We start from the raw sequence: 14,431 nt of genomic DNA on the forward strand, positions 1-14,431 counted from the left end.
GATGGGATGAACAACAAACCTTAAGTTTATGGGGTGAGCAAAACCAGATGTTGTTGCCTTGGAAAGAGAACTTGTTGGCAGCACACTCAGGTTATTGCTGTTGTGTGCCATCAAGTCGTTTCTGACTTATGGCGAGCTTAAGGCAACCCTATCATGGGCTTTCCTTGGCAAGATTGGTTCAGAGGAGGTTTGTCATTGCCTTCACCTGAGGCTGAGACAGTGTGACTTGCCCAAGTCATCCACTGGGTTTTATGGCTGAGTGGGGAATTGTCTCCAGAGTCATAGTCCAACACTTAAACCACTACGCCATGATGGTGAAAATAACGAAATTGATGTTGGCAAACTGATGAAAAGACTTGGTTGGATATTTCTGCTGCATTGCTTTGGTCCCACCAGAACTGGTGACCCTCGCTATCCCTCCTGCAGTCCCACAGACACCTAAGATTTCCAGTTGAGGACCGTCCCAGCCTCTGAGATCTAGGCATGGCCCCTTGGTGATGCCATTTACCAATATGTACCACTTACTATTATGTGTTAAGTATGAGCCACATTTGCTCACAGCTTGTTATTCAAAAACAAACACGTACACATACAGATAGACTTCAAAGATATAGCCATGTTAGTCCATAGAATCAGTACATAGAGAGATCTTGTAGCACTTTTGAGACTAAGTGAAGAAAAGAAGTTGGAAGCAGGAGCTTTAAGTTGACTTAAGTCTATTTCCTGAGATGCATTTGGTGGAGTTGAGTGGAGTGGTTTCCACTCTGCCAAATGCATCTGAGGATATAGACTTAATAGTTCATAGAATCATATAATAATAATAATAATAATAATAATAATAATAATAATTATTATTATTATTATTATTATTATTATTATTTATACCTTGCTCTTCAGCCACAAGGGCCATCCAGTCAAACCCCTGCCATGCAAGAACTCACAATCAAAGCATCCCTGACAGATGGCTTTCCAGTCTCTGCTTAAAGACCTCCAAAGAAGGAGATTCCACCACTATAAGCTCATGCTGCCAATTTCTTTTTTTCTTTCAGTTAGTACCAAAGATGCTTCTAGATCTCTTTATATACAGAGAATGCCTTTTTCTATTTGGAAATGAAGACAGACATATTGATTAAAAGGTCTGTTCTGTGATCAAGGTAAAATGAAGGGATTATTCCTTCTCACCTATTTAGAGATTATGAACATCCTTTTGCTCCTAGCCAAAGTTTGAATGCAGACAAGAGCAGAGGCTGAACCCTGGTGCTACAATGACCAGGATAGAAGAGGGAAGATCCATCCCCTCACTGAGAAGCTTTGCAAGATGCAGCAACAAATCACTTAAACCTTACTAATTGTAGCAAGATGATGCTCTACTGAATGAATTGGAGATTTGCAGGCAGTCCTTTCTCCTTACCTGGAACTGAGCCCACCCAAACAGGAGATGTGCGCTCTTTGTCTCCCACCTGGAGATTAACACACGAAAACTGGAAACTCCAGGCCCTGAGATCTGGCCACACTGTATACACCCCAAAAATTGCTCCAGGGGGTTTCCCATGTTTTTCAGGTGTATGTGGGTTTATAGCAGCAGGTGGAAGCAGTGAGATCCAATAGAATTATCCTGTTGGATGCTTGGGATGATTTATTTATTTATTGGTTTAATTTTTATACTGCCTTTCTCCCAGAAAGGGACTCAAGATGGCTCACAAGAAAATAAAATGCCAAATTATAATCCCAACAGGTAAATCTAAAGTGCACCCATGGGCCCAACCAAGACATATTACTAGTCCTCTTGTTGCAACTGCTCCACGGCTGGAAAATGTCTGGGCACCATTCAAAGCGCTGTGGGTGACTTATAAAAAGCCCTATATAATTTGGGTCCAGGCTATTTGAAGGACTGCACTGTCCTGTATGCGCCTGCTCAGGCTCTAAGATCTGAAGTACATCTTACTTAGTCTTTATTTGCTAATATTTGGTAATTTCACTGATTCTGTTTGATAAAGCATTTATGCATTGTCTGATTGTTGATATAACAACAAACTCTGTTGACACATTTATTAGCAGAATTGTTACTCTATTTATTTGTTTAGGGTTTTGTTTTGTTTTTAATCTAAATAAGGGTTTGGATGACTTTTTTTTTTAAAGAAAGGACTAGACTCATTTATGAGGGATCAGGCTCTCTATTGCCACTAGCCAAGGCAATGGCATCACTAGGGTTGGCGTCACCCGGTGCAGTAACTCATAGCGCCACTCCCCCATTGACCTCCTTCCAAACCACACCATACAAAATCCTTTATGTTTTTTGTAAGTGTGTGTGTGTGTGAATATATATGTATGTTTGTGTGTGTATGGAGGGAGTGAAGGAAGAGTGGAAGAGAGTAAGGGAAGATAGGATAGAGATGGAAGGATTAAGGAGGGATTAAGAAATAAAGTGTCAGGTAAAGGAAAGTATAGGAAGGGAACAGACTGAATGTAAGGGGAATGCAAGGTGAACCATGAGTGCGATAGATATCATAACATATAATAGACATAATAATCAATAGCTTCATTATGTTTGATAGTAGAGATGTTATAATGGTTGTATGTCTTGCTATTTGTTGAGATTTTATTGTGAAAATAATAACGAAACATTTAATATCCAAAACGCAGCACAAAAAGTGAAATGGCAAGAGGATTAATTGGGACTGTCCCTGCCTAACTGGGGAAGTTGTAGAGTAGGAACCCCTAAGTATCATGTTTGGCCCTGAAATCTCACGGCTTGCAGTAGTCCTGAACTGGCAACCATAATGCCACTCAATGTCAGTTGTAATGGCACCACAACAAAAGCAGAGTTCTGCCCTGATATTCTGCAAGTGGGCTTCCCATTGGCCTCTTTGGGAAGCACAATGCTGGACCAGATTTTTGGTCAAACCCAGCAGGGGTCTTCTTACATTCTTACCTTATACCTGGAGGCTGCTGATCACAAAGAGAAATGAATGTAAAGCATTTTCCAGATCAAAAAGATGATCAATTGTTGCATCACATCCATCCTTCCCTCCCTTTAGATCATAGGGGCTGAAATCCATTTTAATGTAGGAAGCGCCAATAAGTAATGTTTTATGCATGTGGCTTTCTTGCTGCAAAGAAATTGATGTGTTCAGGCTTGTCCTGATTTATAATCCCATCCCACTGAATGCCCTGTTTTTCTCTTTCATTTCAATGTCAATGTGCCTCCTGTATTTTTTAATTTCAGTATAGTTAATCTTTGAAACACACATTTACTCTTGAGAATTGCACTCAGAACGAAGGCCACTCCCTCCCTTTCCTCCCCACAAAGCGAAAACAATGGAATAAACTTTGCATTACAAAGCCTGCGAGCAGGTATTGCTTATTAAGAGTATCAAAAGAGTTATTTTCCATCTCAATTTGAAGACAGACACAGGAGTTTACATGGTTCAACAGAGTGCCCCTATGAAACATGTGGGAGGTGTTTTAGCCTCAGAAGATGGGCTGAATTTACATAATCTCTCCCTCTTTCTCTTTTTGGCTAGTAGTTGATACATTCAGCAATAAACACCTGCCCATTAAACTGTGAAAAGAGAAGTTTCTTTCTTCAGAAACTAGGAGAAAAATGCAAACAATACCATTCTTTCCAGGCCAATAATAAAAGAAATCCAGAACAATCAAAGTCATTCCTACCATTTTGCACATCCTCTTCTCTTCTAGTTTAAATACCAAGAACTATAGGCAACAGAACACTATCATTTCAATCTTAGCTTGCAACTGCTTGCAAAAAGAATAATTTTATAGAAGTAGTTAAGCAGTGGGTTAGATGTCATGGGGTCAGACATGGAAATTCTAATGATGTGGGGATGGAAATGAAATTTAACATTCAATATGAGTAGTTCGAGAGCCAGCACGGTTTAGGGGTTTGACCTTTGGACTACGACTCTGAAGACCAGGATTTGAATCCCTGCTCAGCCATGTTGACATTGAGCAAGTGACAGTCACACTCCCTCAGCCTCAGAGGAAGATAAAGGTGAGAGATGACTCCCCTGTAAATAAATCCTGCCAAGAAAAAAAAGTAATAGGTTTGCCCTAGGGTTGCTTTAAGTTGGAAATGACTTGAAGGCACACAACAAAAACAAATACGTTAGGGCCTAAATACCCTAAATGCACCAGGATCTTGGAAGTTAAGCAGGGTCAGCCCTGGTTAGTACTTGGTCTGTCAACAAATATCAAGTGCTGTAGGCTGTATTTCAGAGAAAGGAATTGGCAAAACCACCTCTCAGTCTTCCTTGTCTAAGAAAACCATATGAAATTAATGGGATGGCCGTATGTCAACTGGTGAATACATGCCATACATACACAAACACACACATGTTGTTAGAAGGAGAAGAACTTCCTGCTAAGTCACAAATTATTTTGTTAAAATGGTTGCTTTTCCATATCTCTCCAATTAGGCCTCTGCAACTGGAGGCAAAGACAAAAGAGTAAAAATGAGGGTTGTTAGATTTCAGGCCCATTCTCGAGGCTCTAGTTTTCATGCATCATCTCCAGGTGAGAGACAAGGGTGCAGAATTCTTGTTTTGTCGGGTTCGTCGCCAGGCAAGAGGAAAGGGCTGGGTGCAAATTTCCAGCTCAACTTTTAAGGTAGTGGCCTGGCACAATTTGCAAAGGTTCACTGATGAAAGTTGCAAAGACTTCCAGAAGATTTTTGTACTAAGTTACCTTTTTCCTTCTCTCTCAGTGAAAAAAAAAAAGACAGGATGAAACACAACAGGAAAAGTCCCAGACAACTGCTGCCAACCACATAGACAATGCTGGGATGGATGAACAAATACTGAAGGAACATCTGCCTATATATCTTATAAAGCCAAACTCACACAAGCTTTTTTTCTGCCATAAAATAGCAAAGCTTTCCTCAATAAGTAAAGCTCGTCCATCTCCTATGTTAAAATGTATGCTTCACACACCCTCTTTTCTATTACCAAGGCTTTTAATTTGCTATTATCTTGAAACATCCACGAGAAAGTAACATGAATATGCAATAAGAACTGGACCTTGGAATAGTTGCTTTTTTGGACTACAACTCTCCAAGTGCCTCAAGCCTTCCAAAATAATCTCTTCCAAGCTCTGACTAGAACACACCCCATGCCTGGAAAATGCTTAATCTTAGTGCCCCAGACATTCTGAAAACATAACAGAACAATTATAAAACAATCAACAGTGCTCTATAAATAAAGCAAGTGGAAGAAAAGATGACTGGAATAATTTTATTTAACCAATAATAGCCAAGATCTTACACCACAGATGTAGCTGCGAATGCATAACTACATATGAATTCTCAGCTAGCTGCTGTGAACACTGTTCATTGCTTGAAAACACTGTATTCGTTTGTGAATCTCTAGGAAAGCTACAGATCAAGGGTTCCTCTTCCTTTGAACTTCTTTGCAGAACGCTCACTGGCACGGAACTGGATTCTGCTCCCATAGATATAGGATACAAACCCATCAAGCTCGATGCTGAAGACATTGTTAAGCTTTGGAATAACTGAAAGAGAAGCCACAAATAAAAAAGTAAATGGCTGGTATTTATTATGTGCACTGGACTCCTGTCGCATACCACTCTAATTCATAGAGAACTTTTCATGAACAGGTTACATTACAAAGAATGAGAACAATGCACCGTACCCCAAGGGGTGACATTCAGGAAACAGATGCAAGTAACAGAAGACAAGATGGGAGGCAGGGATAAAGCATGGAAGAGTACATGAGAAATTTCAGATAAAAGTAATCTGACCTCAGGATCTTTCCTAATGTTTTTAGGGAAGATGAATAGCTGTCACTGGAAAAAACTGAAGTCATAAGATTATGTGAAGAAATAGGTGTGTGCTATGCTTACCTTTCAATTTGTCTTCTTTTGTAATGATTTTGAAAATGTGTTTCATTTCCTGCACGATGATGCCCATAGTACCAACGTAGGAGGGACATTTGGATTTAGTGACTAGACAAACAAAACAGGTTGTTAGAGTTAGGCTGACAATTTTGGTATGACACACTTCACTACGTTGTTGCATGATTTCCTTGCGGAACACAACTGTGCAAACAAATGAAAGCAGGTAAATAAAGGGGAAACAAGATAGAAGTGTATAGACATGGTATGGAAAATATGGCATGATATGGAAAATATGGGCAAAGAGGTTTTCTCCCTCTTTCATAATACTGGAGCCAAAGATCATCCTATGACAAGGAACAGTAGGAGGTGTAGGATAGAATTAGTGTGGTGTAGTGGTTTGGGTGCTGGACTAGGCACACAACTTAATACAAGAACCGACAAAACCTCTAGATGGATAACCCAATATTAGAAGAAGCATTTTCTGTAGTGTGAAGAAGGAGGGAAATGAAACAATTAATCTAATACCAAATTATACTTTTGTTTCCTTACAACCCTTAATTTCTCATCTGAAAGCTTACTCTGGTTTCACTGATCAGCCACTTGATAGAACTGATTAACAATCAACTCAGGTTGAATCAGTGAGGTTACAGTCTTCTCTCAATTTCTGGGATACAACAATTTTAAATCAATATTGGACTATATGTAGAAATAGAACAAGAATACCTGTAACGAGAGCTCCATGAAGATCAGCTTTTAGCATTTTGGTCTGAACCATCTGCGGCTGTCTAATAAAAAACATATAATTTAAAATTCATCAAAGAATTAAAAAGAACAGACCAAATATAACATTCAGAAAAGGGGCTGTCTTGGAAGGCTAGTGTCAACGATAACAGAGTATTGTCCATCTGGGAAAAATACCTCAACTTTCTATGGAACAGCCTCTATACAATGGCAACTAATTGTCCCAATCGTTACTTAAGTCAAAGGAACTTACGTATCAGGCTTGAGTCCACTGCAGAGATCCCTGATGTATTGTTTCCATAATTCATGCAATGGCACAAATATCTCATACCTGAAGAACAAGCCACAGATTTTTATTTTTTAATAACAGTAGTATCACAAAGCATCTGTTTTGTGTATTCAGAATTAGAATCTGGAAACGTTTTTATCCTTATTGAACAGTTTCTTAAATGTAAAAATAAATGCCTGGAATGGTCTAACTTATTGCCCAGACAGAGGATTTCCAGGCTTAAAAGTTCTCATGGCTTGTACTGTATTTAAAATCAAGTGCTTCCACAATAGTAAGATCATCAGTTGCCCTCTAGTGGTCATGCACCATTCCAGAAAAGTTAAACACAACCCGATGCTTGGAATATTCTAGGAAGTCACCTTATACAAAGCTGGGACACTCGCAGACCATGAAAATATCATTTTTAAAAACTATAACTCCCATAAAATCACAGACAGCATGGCAAGTAGTCATTTGGAACTACTAGTCTTAACCCACACCCAACTTTTACAAGCTTTAACTATTGGTCTGTTTAGCTCAGTATCAGCTACATTGCTGCAGGCTTGCAGAATCAACTGATTTTATACTAAAACCAGGTGCAAAATAGTTGTTTAGGTGGGTGGGAGAATATACACTTACAGTTAAGGAACAAGAGTTCCCCTGAGTGTATGCTGAGTCCAGGAATTGGCTTTCAGTGTCAGAAGTGAGCTCACATTTTTTTCACACACACAAATCCACTCCTCCCTCTTACCTCGCTCCCCAGTATACTTGTAACTTCTTCCACTGCATAATTTAGAAGGGTTGAAAGTCTGGTGGTGCAGTGGTTAAATGGCAGTACTGGACCGATAAGGTTGTGAGTTCAGCCTTCCATCCTTTCGTAGGTTGGTAAAATGAGTACCCAACTTGTTGGGGGAGATTGGCTTACACAATGTAACCCGCTTAGGGAGTGCTAGTTCATTGATAAGTAGTATAGAAATGTACTTGCTATTGCTATATTGCTAATGCTAAACAAATGAAAATCAGAAACCACCCAGAGATTTACTAGAAGACTCAAATCTGCCTTCTACCTAGTCCAACTGCCCATTCACACTACGCATTAGCATTACAGAATCATAGTGCTATTATATATATATATATATTTAGGTGAAGATTTCTGAGGAACTATGGCATTCTGAGATTTGGTCTTTCTTTGTTTTCATCTGATGGGGAGTACCTGACATTCAGTTTTTCGCCAGAGGTTTTCCAGCTCCAACCCTCCACATCTCACACTGCCTGCATTCAAATCCTTACAACCCCAGCAGGCCAGACCCTAGACCCTTAGTGTACCTCTGCTGTTCCGGTTTAATCTCAAAGAGCCGCATCTCTCTCCTTTGCTTGGTAGACAGACCTTTCCCTCTTTTCTTCTTCTGCACTTTCCTCCTCTTGTGGAAATGCTCAAGGACGACAGCTTTGTGAGTTAGGTGCTCTTGGATGGCTTCATCGCTCTTCTGGGGCATACTGCGCTTCAGGAATGCTTTTACAAAGGTCTCTGCCTCCTTTGAGCCTTCTGGCTGCAAAAATGAGTTTCAGCAGTCATTAATGCAAAAAAGAGGGAAGGGTGATGGCACCTAGGTCCCATTTTGCTCCACATGATCTCAGTGGCATTGAGTCATAAAAACAAAGAGTTGAAAGGGGCTTCACAGGCCATCAAGTTCAACTCCCTTTTCAGGATATCCAACTAAAGCAGCCCCAGCAGGTCACCGTCCATCCTCTTTTTGAAGATGCCCACCAGTTTAGCCCCCATCTTATACCTGTACGTGTCTTTTTTGTGGTTTAAATTATAGAATTCTTAATTTGTCTCTCTTGAATTTCATTATATCATTTTCTACCCAATTTTCTTGTTTATCTAGGTCATTATGAATTCTGTTACTATCTTCCAATGTGTTTTCCATCCCCATCCCCACCCACCCCCACCCCAGATTTTGCTTTGAACACTCAGCGTCCATCAATCCACTGAACAGATGAAACTGCATATTCACACGCACAGTTTTGGAAGATGGGAATTAAGAGGCAGAGCAGGGTCTCAGGTGTAGAGGAGCAGGAGAAACTGGATCTTTGTGTGAGCCTGGTCCCTGCGATGAATGCCTCTTAACATCAACACCTGCCTTTTCTATTGGCTCCAGTAACAAATACTGATACTCCCAAATACTGAACGGCTGTTGCACCCCATACCAGAGGTTTTCAGAGGCAGCTCCATATGAAATGTGTTAAAAATAATTTGACATTACTGGGTAAAGCTATTGTCTTTTGAACCGTTTGCTATTTTCCCAGGGCATTGATCATTCTAAGAAATAGGTTTTTGGGCTAAACAGGCATTTAGCTTGATCTTGCAGGACTTATACTATTTTCAACACCAACATACCTGTAAATACTGTAAGCTTATTAGAATTCAATAGTGGACATATATGAGTGTTCTGTTACTCAGTTGCAATGCATATTCATTCAAATTTATTCTACACTAGGGATGGGGAACATCTGCCCCTCCAGATACTGCTGAACTGCAGATCCCATTATCCTTCACCTCTGGCTATATTGTTAGCCATCCACATGTGCGGCTTTGACTCTTGCAGCTTTGTTTATTTGAGGATTTGATTAATACGTTCTTTCAAAGAATCCCTAGGTCCTCCAGTGCTACTGTGCCCAGATATGGGCCACAGAGTTTTACTGGTGGACATAGACATTGTTAGAGAAAACATTTCTTTAGGCATCTGTAGGCCCTCCAGCATAATTCTATGGTCATCTCCTGACAGATGTTGACCACAGAGTTGTGCTGAAGGACCTAAAGCTTGCTAGAGAGATGTTCTCTCAGGTTAAAAAAAAAGCTTTTTATTTGCATTTGCCACTTTCATGGGGGTCTTGTGTCCCAACTCCAAATGTTGAGGAACCACTGGGAGCTGCAGCCTAAGAGCATATGGAAAGCTATGCGTTCCCTATCCTTTGATGGCAAGCACACAGCAAAGCATTTCCCACCCACATTCGTATTTCTGTTAGTCATTCCATCCCCACAAAACACAAAAGACACTTGGCCCTCCACATCTGCAGCTTTGTCTTTTGCGGATTTGATTATTTGCATTTGTGATTAATCTCTAGGAATCTCTAGGTCCTCCAGCACAACTCTGCCAGAAGTTGACCATAGAGATGTGCTGGAAATCAGAAAACACCTCTCTAGGCATTTGTAGGTCCTCCAGCATGATCCTATGGCCAACCTCTGGCAGACGTCGACCATAGAGTTGCGCCGGAGGACCTGGAAATTCCTAGAGAGGTGGTCTCTTAAGGTAAAAAGGATCGTGTGTTATTATTTGCACTGCAGAATATGGAGGGACCACTGTACCTGAACATTAAGCAGCTTCGCCATTTCTTGAGGCAGCGGCTTATATAAAAGACCTGGAAGACAAAAGGAGATTTTTTCCATTAAAAGACTGGACACTGTTTCTGAAAAGGAAGCACATTCTTTCGAGGAACAATTTCACCAATCTTATGTTCAAAATCAAGGCGCAATATGGAAGTGGACGGTTACGCAAGGAGATAAAAGTGGAGAAACATGGACCATTTGGTGCCTTTATTGTTCCAGCAAACCATTTACTTTAACCCAGGAATTTGATACTGGAAGAAAGATCTGTTTTTGGTAATATGTCTGTTTTCAAGCCCTTCATGGAAATACCTTTTGCTGCCACAAAAAGCCACTTTCAAGACACCCTCCTCCTCCCAAAAGCTCCAGGTTTCCTTCTTCCTCTGAGGCTGAGAGCATGTGACTTACCTCTTTTTTCATGGCTGAGGAGGGACTCAAACACTGCATTAATAACCCAGTTTGAGACCGCTTTAACTGCCTTGGTTCAATGCTAGGGAATCCTGGGAAATGCTGTTTTGTGAGACATTCAGCCTTTCTCTGTCAGAGAACTCATGACTACAACTCCCAGGATTCCTTAGCTGGAGCTGCAGCACTTAAAGCGGTGTCGAAATGTATTTCTACAACCAGTGTAGAAATAATAACAGATTAAACGATTAAAATGTCACCTCCCACAAAAACTGGCATGAAATTAAGAGTTGGAGCCACTTACTTTCCATTTTGCCCAACCTTCCTCTCCTCCAAAATGGAGACGAAGCCGAGCAGCAGGAGCGAAACGTCTCCCTCGGCTCCCACTCGCCGAATGAAACGCGCATGCGCCGTTGCTGTTCTCTGATAGGTCTACAGGGTGGGTGACCGAACAAGGAAAACGGCCAATTAAAAGAAAGCTTACATGTTGCGTTGCACGCAGGACTATCGAGGTACGAACAAAGAAAGGGATGGGAGGGGGGACGAGAGCGAGGCTTTGTTTTACGCATGCGCATTCAAAAAGAAGGAAAACAGTGCAACCTTGCAAGGCTGGCGTTTCATAAACATCAGTCACAAGATTGGGCGTTTTGTATCTCTTTTTGCATTTTCAAAGCAATTCGAAGGCAGCATTTGCAGCATCTTAGGAATGTTTAAAGAGCACAATTGCTATGTGAGGTTAATTTTTTGGGGGGGGGGGTTATTCCTGTTTCCATTTGGATCTGACAAAATAAGATCTGTGTGAGAAATAAGGCAATTGCCTCCCCTCCACAGCTGACTAGTCTATTGTTTCCTATATAGGCAATGCTCACTATTTTTAAAATTGGGACAGTTCTCCAAATAGGTTGCTATTATTAATGCATCTCCATCCAAATGCATCTGAGGAAGTAGACTGAGGTCTAGAAAAGCTCATGCTGCCAACTTCTTTCTTTCAGTTAGTCTCAAAGGTGCTCCTAGGCATAAAGTGATATTTGAATTAAAACACTGAAATCCTGGACCATGCCAACAGCTATCAAGTCAGAATGCATAAAGAAGCCACTGAAATCCTTAAACATCTGGGCAACTTCAACAGGAAAGAAGAAACCCTTAAAGTGAACAAAGTTTGGATACCAGTCCTGAGAAACACCAAAATCAATACTCATCACATACAAATAAACACTACTCAGGGCCAGGGGGGTTTCCCAGCAGACAATGGATCATTATATAGTTTTTTGTGGGTTCTTTAGTCTATGAGGCTGTATTCTAGAAGAGTTTATTCCTGATGTTTCTCCAGCTGTTGGCAAAACGTCAGGAATAAACTCTTCTAGAATACAGCCTCATAGACCAAAGAACCCACAAAAAACTATGGATGCTGGCTGTGAAAGCCTTCGACTTCACATAGTATCATAGAGTTGAAAGAGACCACAAGGGCCATCCAGTCCAACTCCCTGCCATGCAGGAACTCTCAATCAAAGCACCCCCTTTGACGGATGACCAGCCTCTGCTTAAAGACCTCCAAATTAGGAGACTCCACCACTCTCTGAGCAAATATGTTCTAGTGTTGATCAGCTCTTATTGTCAGGAAGTTCCTCCTAATGTTGAGGTGGAATCTCTTTTCCTGGAGCTGGGTCCTAGTCTCTGGAGCAGCAGAAAACAAGCTTGCTCCCTCCTCAATATGACATCCCTTCAAATGTTTAAACAGGGCTGCCATATCACCTCTTACCCTTCTCTTCTCCAGGCTAAACATCCCCAGCTCCTTAAGTCGTTCCTCATAGGGTTTCATGGTTTCCAGACCCTTCACCATTTTAGTCGCCCTCCTTTGGACACATGGCGCCAGTTTCTCCACATCCTTTTTAAATTGTGGTGCCCAGAACTGGACACAATATTCCAGGTGGGGCCTGACCAGAGCAAAATATAGTGGCACTATTACTTCCCTTGATCTAGACACTATACTTTTATTGATCCAGCCTAAATTTGCTTTGGGCTTTTTAGCTGCCGCATTGCACTGTTGACTCATGTTCAACAATGGATCGTTAATTAAATAGACACCCTGGGGCCTTGCCATTCAACAGCAGACCAACACACAAATTAACATGTAAATCACTTCTTCTTAACCAAGGGTCACACACACACACACACACACACACACACACACACACACCACTCACTCCCATGCCAGCATTCTCTGAAGATGCCAGTCTCAGATGCTGGAGAAACACCAGGAATAAACTCTTCTAGAACATGGCCACATAGCCCGAAAAACCCACAAAAAACTATGGATGCCGGCCACGGAAGCCTTCGACTTCACAAAGGTTTCCTACAGGTGGGGGTTCGAACCCTGGTCTCCAGATCCAATAAAAATAAATCCACCGAACAGTGATACCTTTATTGGCCAGCCAATAAAGGTATCACTGTTTGGTGGATTTTTGATTGGATTTGCTATATGGTCAACCCTGGATGATTCCTAGTCTCCATAGTTATGGTCCAGTGCTCAAAAACCACTACAGTACTGGTTCCCAGTGTGCATAAGATAGTGGCAAATGCAGTGTACTTTAATGTGTCATTCTCACAGAGCTTGGAAAATGCTAGTATTTAGTGCTAATGCATTAACAAGAAGCAAATTCATCCATTTAATTTGTTAATTAATTAGGCGAATCATTCCCTTGAAAGCATAATTTGAAATCGATAAAAATGGGCTGATGTGAATTAAAGTCATGAGAATGGTAAATTGTCACTCAGCTGTTAACGTCACTGTTTAATGATAAAAATTACAAATATTAAAATCACTGCTGAAATCTTGACATATATGGGGTAGCACTAAAATTAATACACACACACACACACGCACACATTATTTCCAAGCGGTGCTGTTCAATTTGGATTGTGTTGTTGTATATGTTGTATATGTTGTATATGTTGTATAGGTTCCAGATGCTGCTGGAAAGTTTACAAACAGGGCATCAATTTCTGCCTCTTCTTTTATCCTCCTTCTGCAATGGAATACTTCTAAACATGAAGGTACCACTCAGCTGCCATTCCTACTAGCTGCAGGAATGCTTCCCTGCCACCGATTTGGCTTGCTCACCTGCACTATTTGTTTGTCTTAAAGTTATGTCATGATATATTTATTTATTATTTATTACAGTCATTTATAGTATAACTTTCACAATCTGTGTATCTTGCGCAGCATTTGAATCCCAGCATTTAAATTTCCAAACTGACAAGGGCTGGAGTTTAAAACGCTGGGCAATTTAAATTTTAAGGTTTGCATTTTTAACACGCTACGTTTTAATGCATAACTGTTTTAACTTTTTAAATAAAGTAATGAGAACTGTAAATTGTCATGCCACTTTTAATTCCAGGGCGTTTAGTGATTAAAATAACAAATATTAAAGTCACTGCCGAAGGGTTGACATATTAGTAGCACTCAAATTAAACTTTTGCAAATGATTTCCAAGCTGTGCTGTGCCATTTGGACTGCATTGTACAGCTTGTGGCATCAGTCATCTGTACAACCTGTAATTGTCTTTCTGATTTTATATTTATACGTTTTAATGTTTTGTACTGTTTTTAAATTGTGTTGTTTTAAATTTGCTGTTTGCTGCCTTGAGTCCTTATATTGGGAGAAAGGTGAGATATAAGTTAATAATGATGATGATGATAATAATAATAATAATAATAATAATAATAATAATAATAATAATAATAATAATACTTCAGCA

The 14,431-nt window shown here is 40.4% G+C and overlaps 1 protein-coding gene across 2 annotated transcripts; it reads right to left on the reverse strand.

The window, feature by feature from the left end:
* Nucleotides 1-5,235: 5,235 nt before the first annotated feature.
* On the reverse strand, nucleotides 5,236-11,067 carry POP4 (POP4 homolog, ribonuclease P/MRP subunit). 2 transcript variants are annotated; one of them, XM_042438793.1, is made up of 7 exons: nucleotides 10,978-11,067; nucleotides 10,251-10,303; nucleotides 8,207-8,430; nucleotides 6,866-6,943; nucleotides 6,595-6,656; nucleotides 5,878-5,979; nucleotides 5,236-5,526 (listed from the first exon to the last, which is right to left on the reverse strand). In XM_042438793.1, exons 1-7 carry the CDS (start codon nucleotides 10,982-10,984, stop codon nucleotides 5,390-5,392), a joined length of 663 nt encoding a protein of 220 aa, XP_042294727.1. In that variant the 5' UTR covers nucleotides 10,985-11,067; the 3' UTR covers nucleotides 5,236-5,389. The 2 variants fall into 2 exon arrangements, with proteins under 2 accessions (XP_042294727.1, XP_042294728.1); XM_042438794.1 differs by having other exon boundaries at nucleotides 8,207-8,426; nucleotides 10,978-11,064.
* Nucleotides 11,068-14,431: the final 3,364 nt, after the last annotated feature.

The sequence above is a fragment of the Sceloporus undulatus genome, chromosome 8 (genome assembly GCF_019175285.1).
Source record: "Sceloporus undulatus isolate JIND9_A2432 ecotype Alabama chromosome 8, SceUnd_v1.1, whole genome shotgun sequence".
NCBI lineage: Eukaryota > Metazoa > Chordata > Lepidosauria > Squamata > Phrynosomatidae > Sceloporus > Sceloporus undulatus.

Excerpts from the sequence above, each read along its gene's own strand:
- POP4 (XM_042438793.1), bottom strand. Across the intron at positions 6,944-8,206 it reads ATTAAACCGGAACAGCAGAG|GTATGAGATATTTGTGCCAT; the intron begins GTACACTAAGGG and ends CTTGTTCTTCAG. Across the intron at positions 5,980-6,594 it reads TCATGGAGCTCTCGTTACAG|TCACTAAATCCAAATGTCCC; the intron begins GTATTCTTGTTC and ends TTGTTTGTCTAG.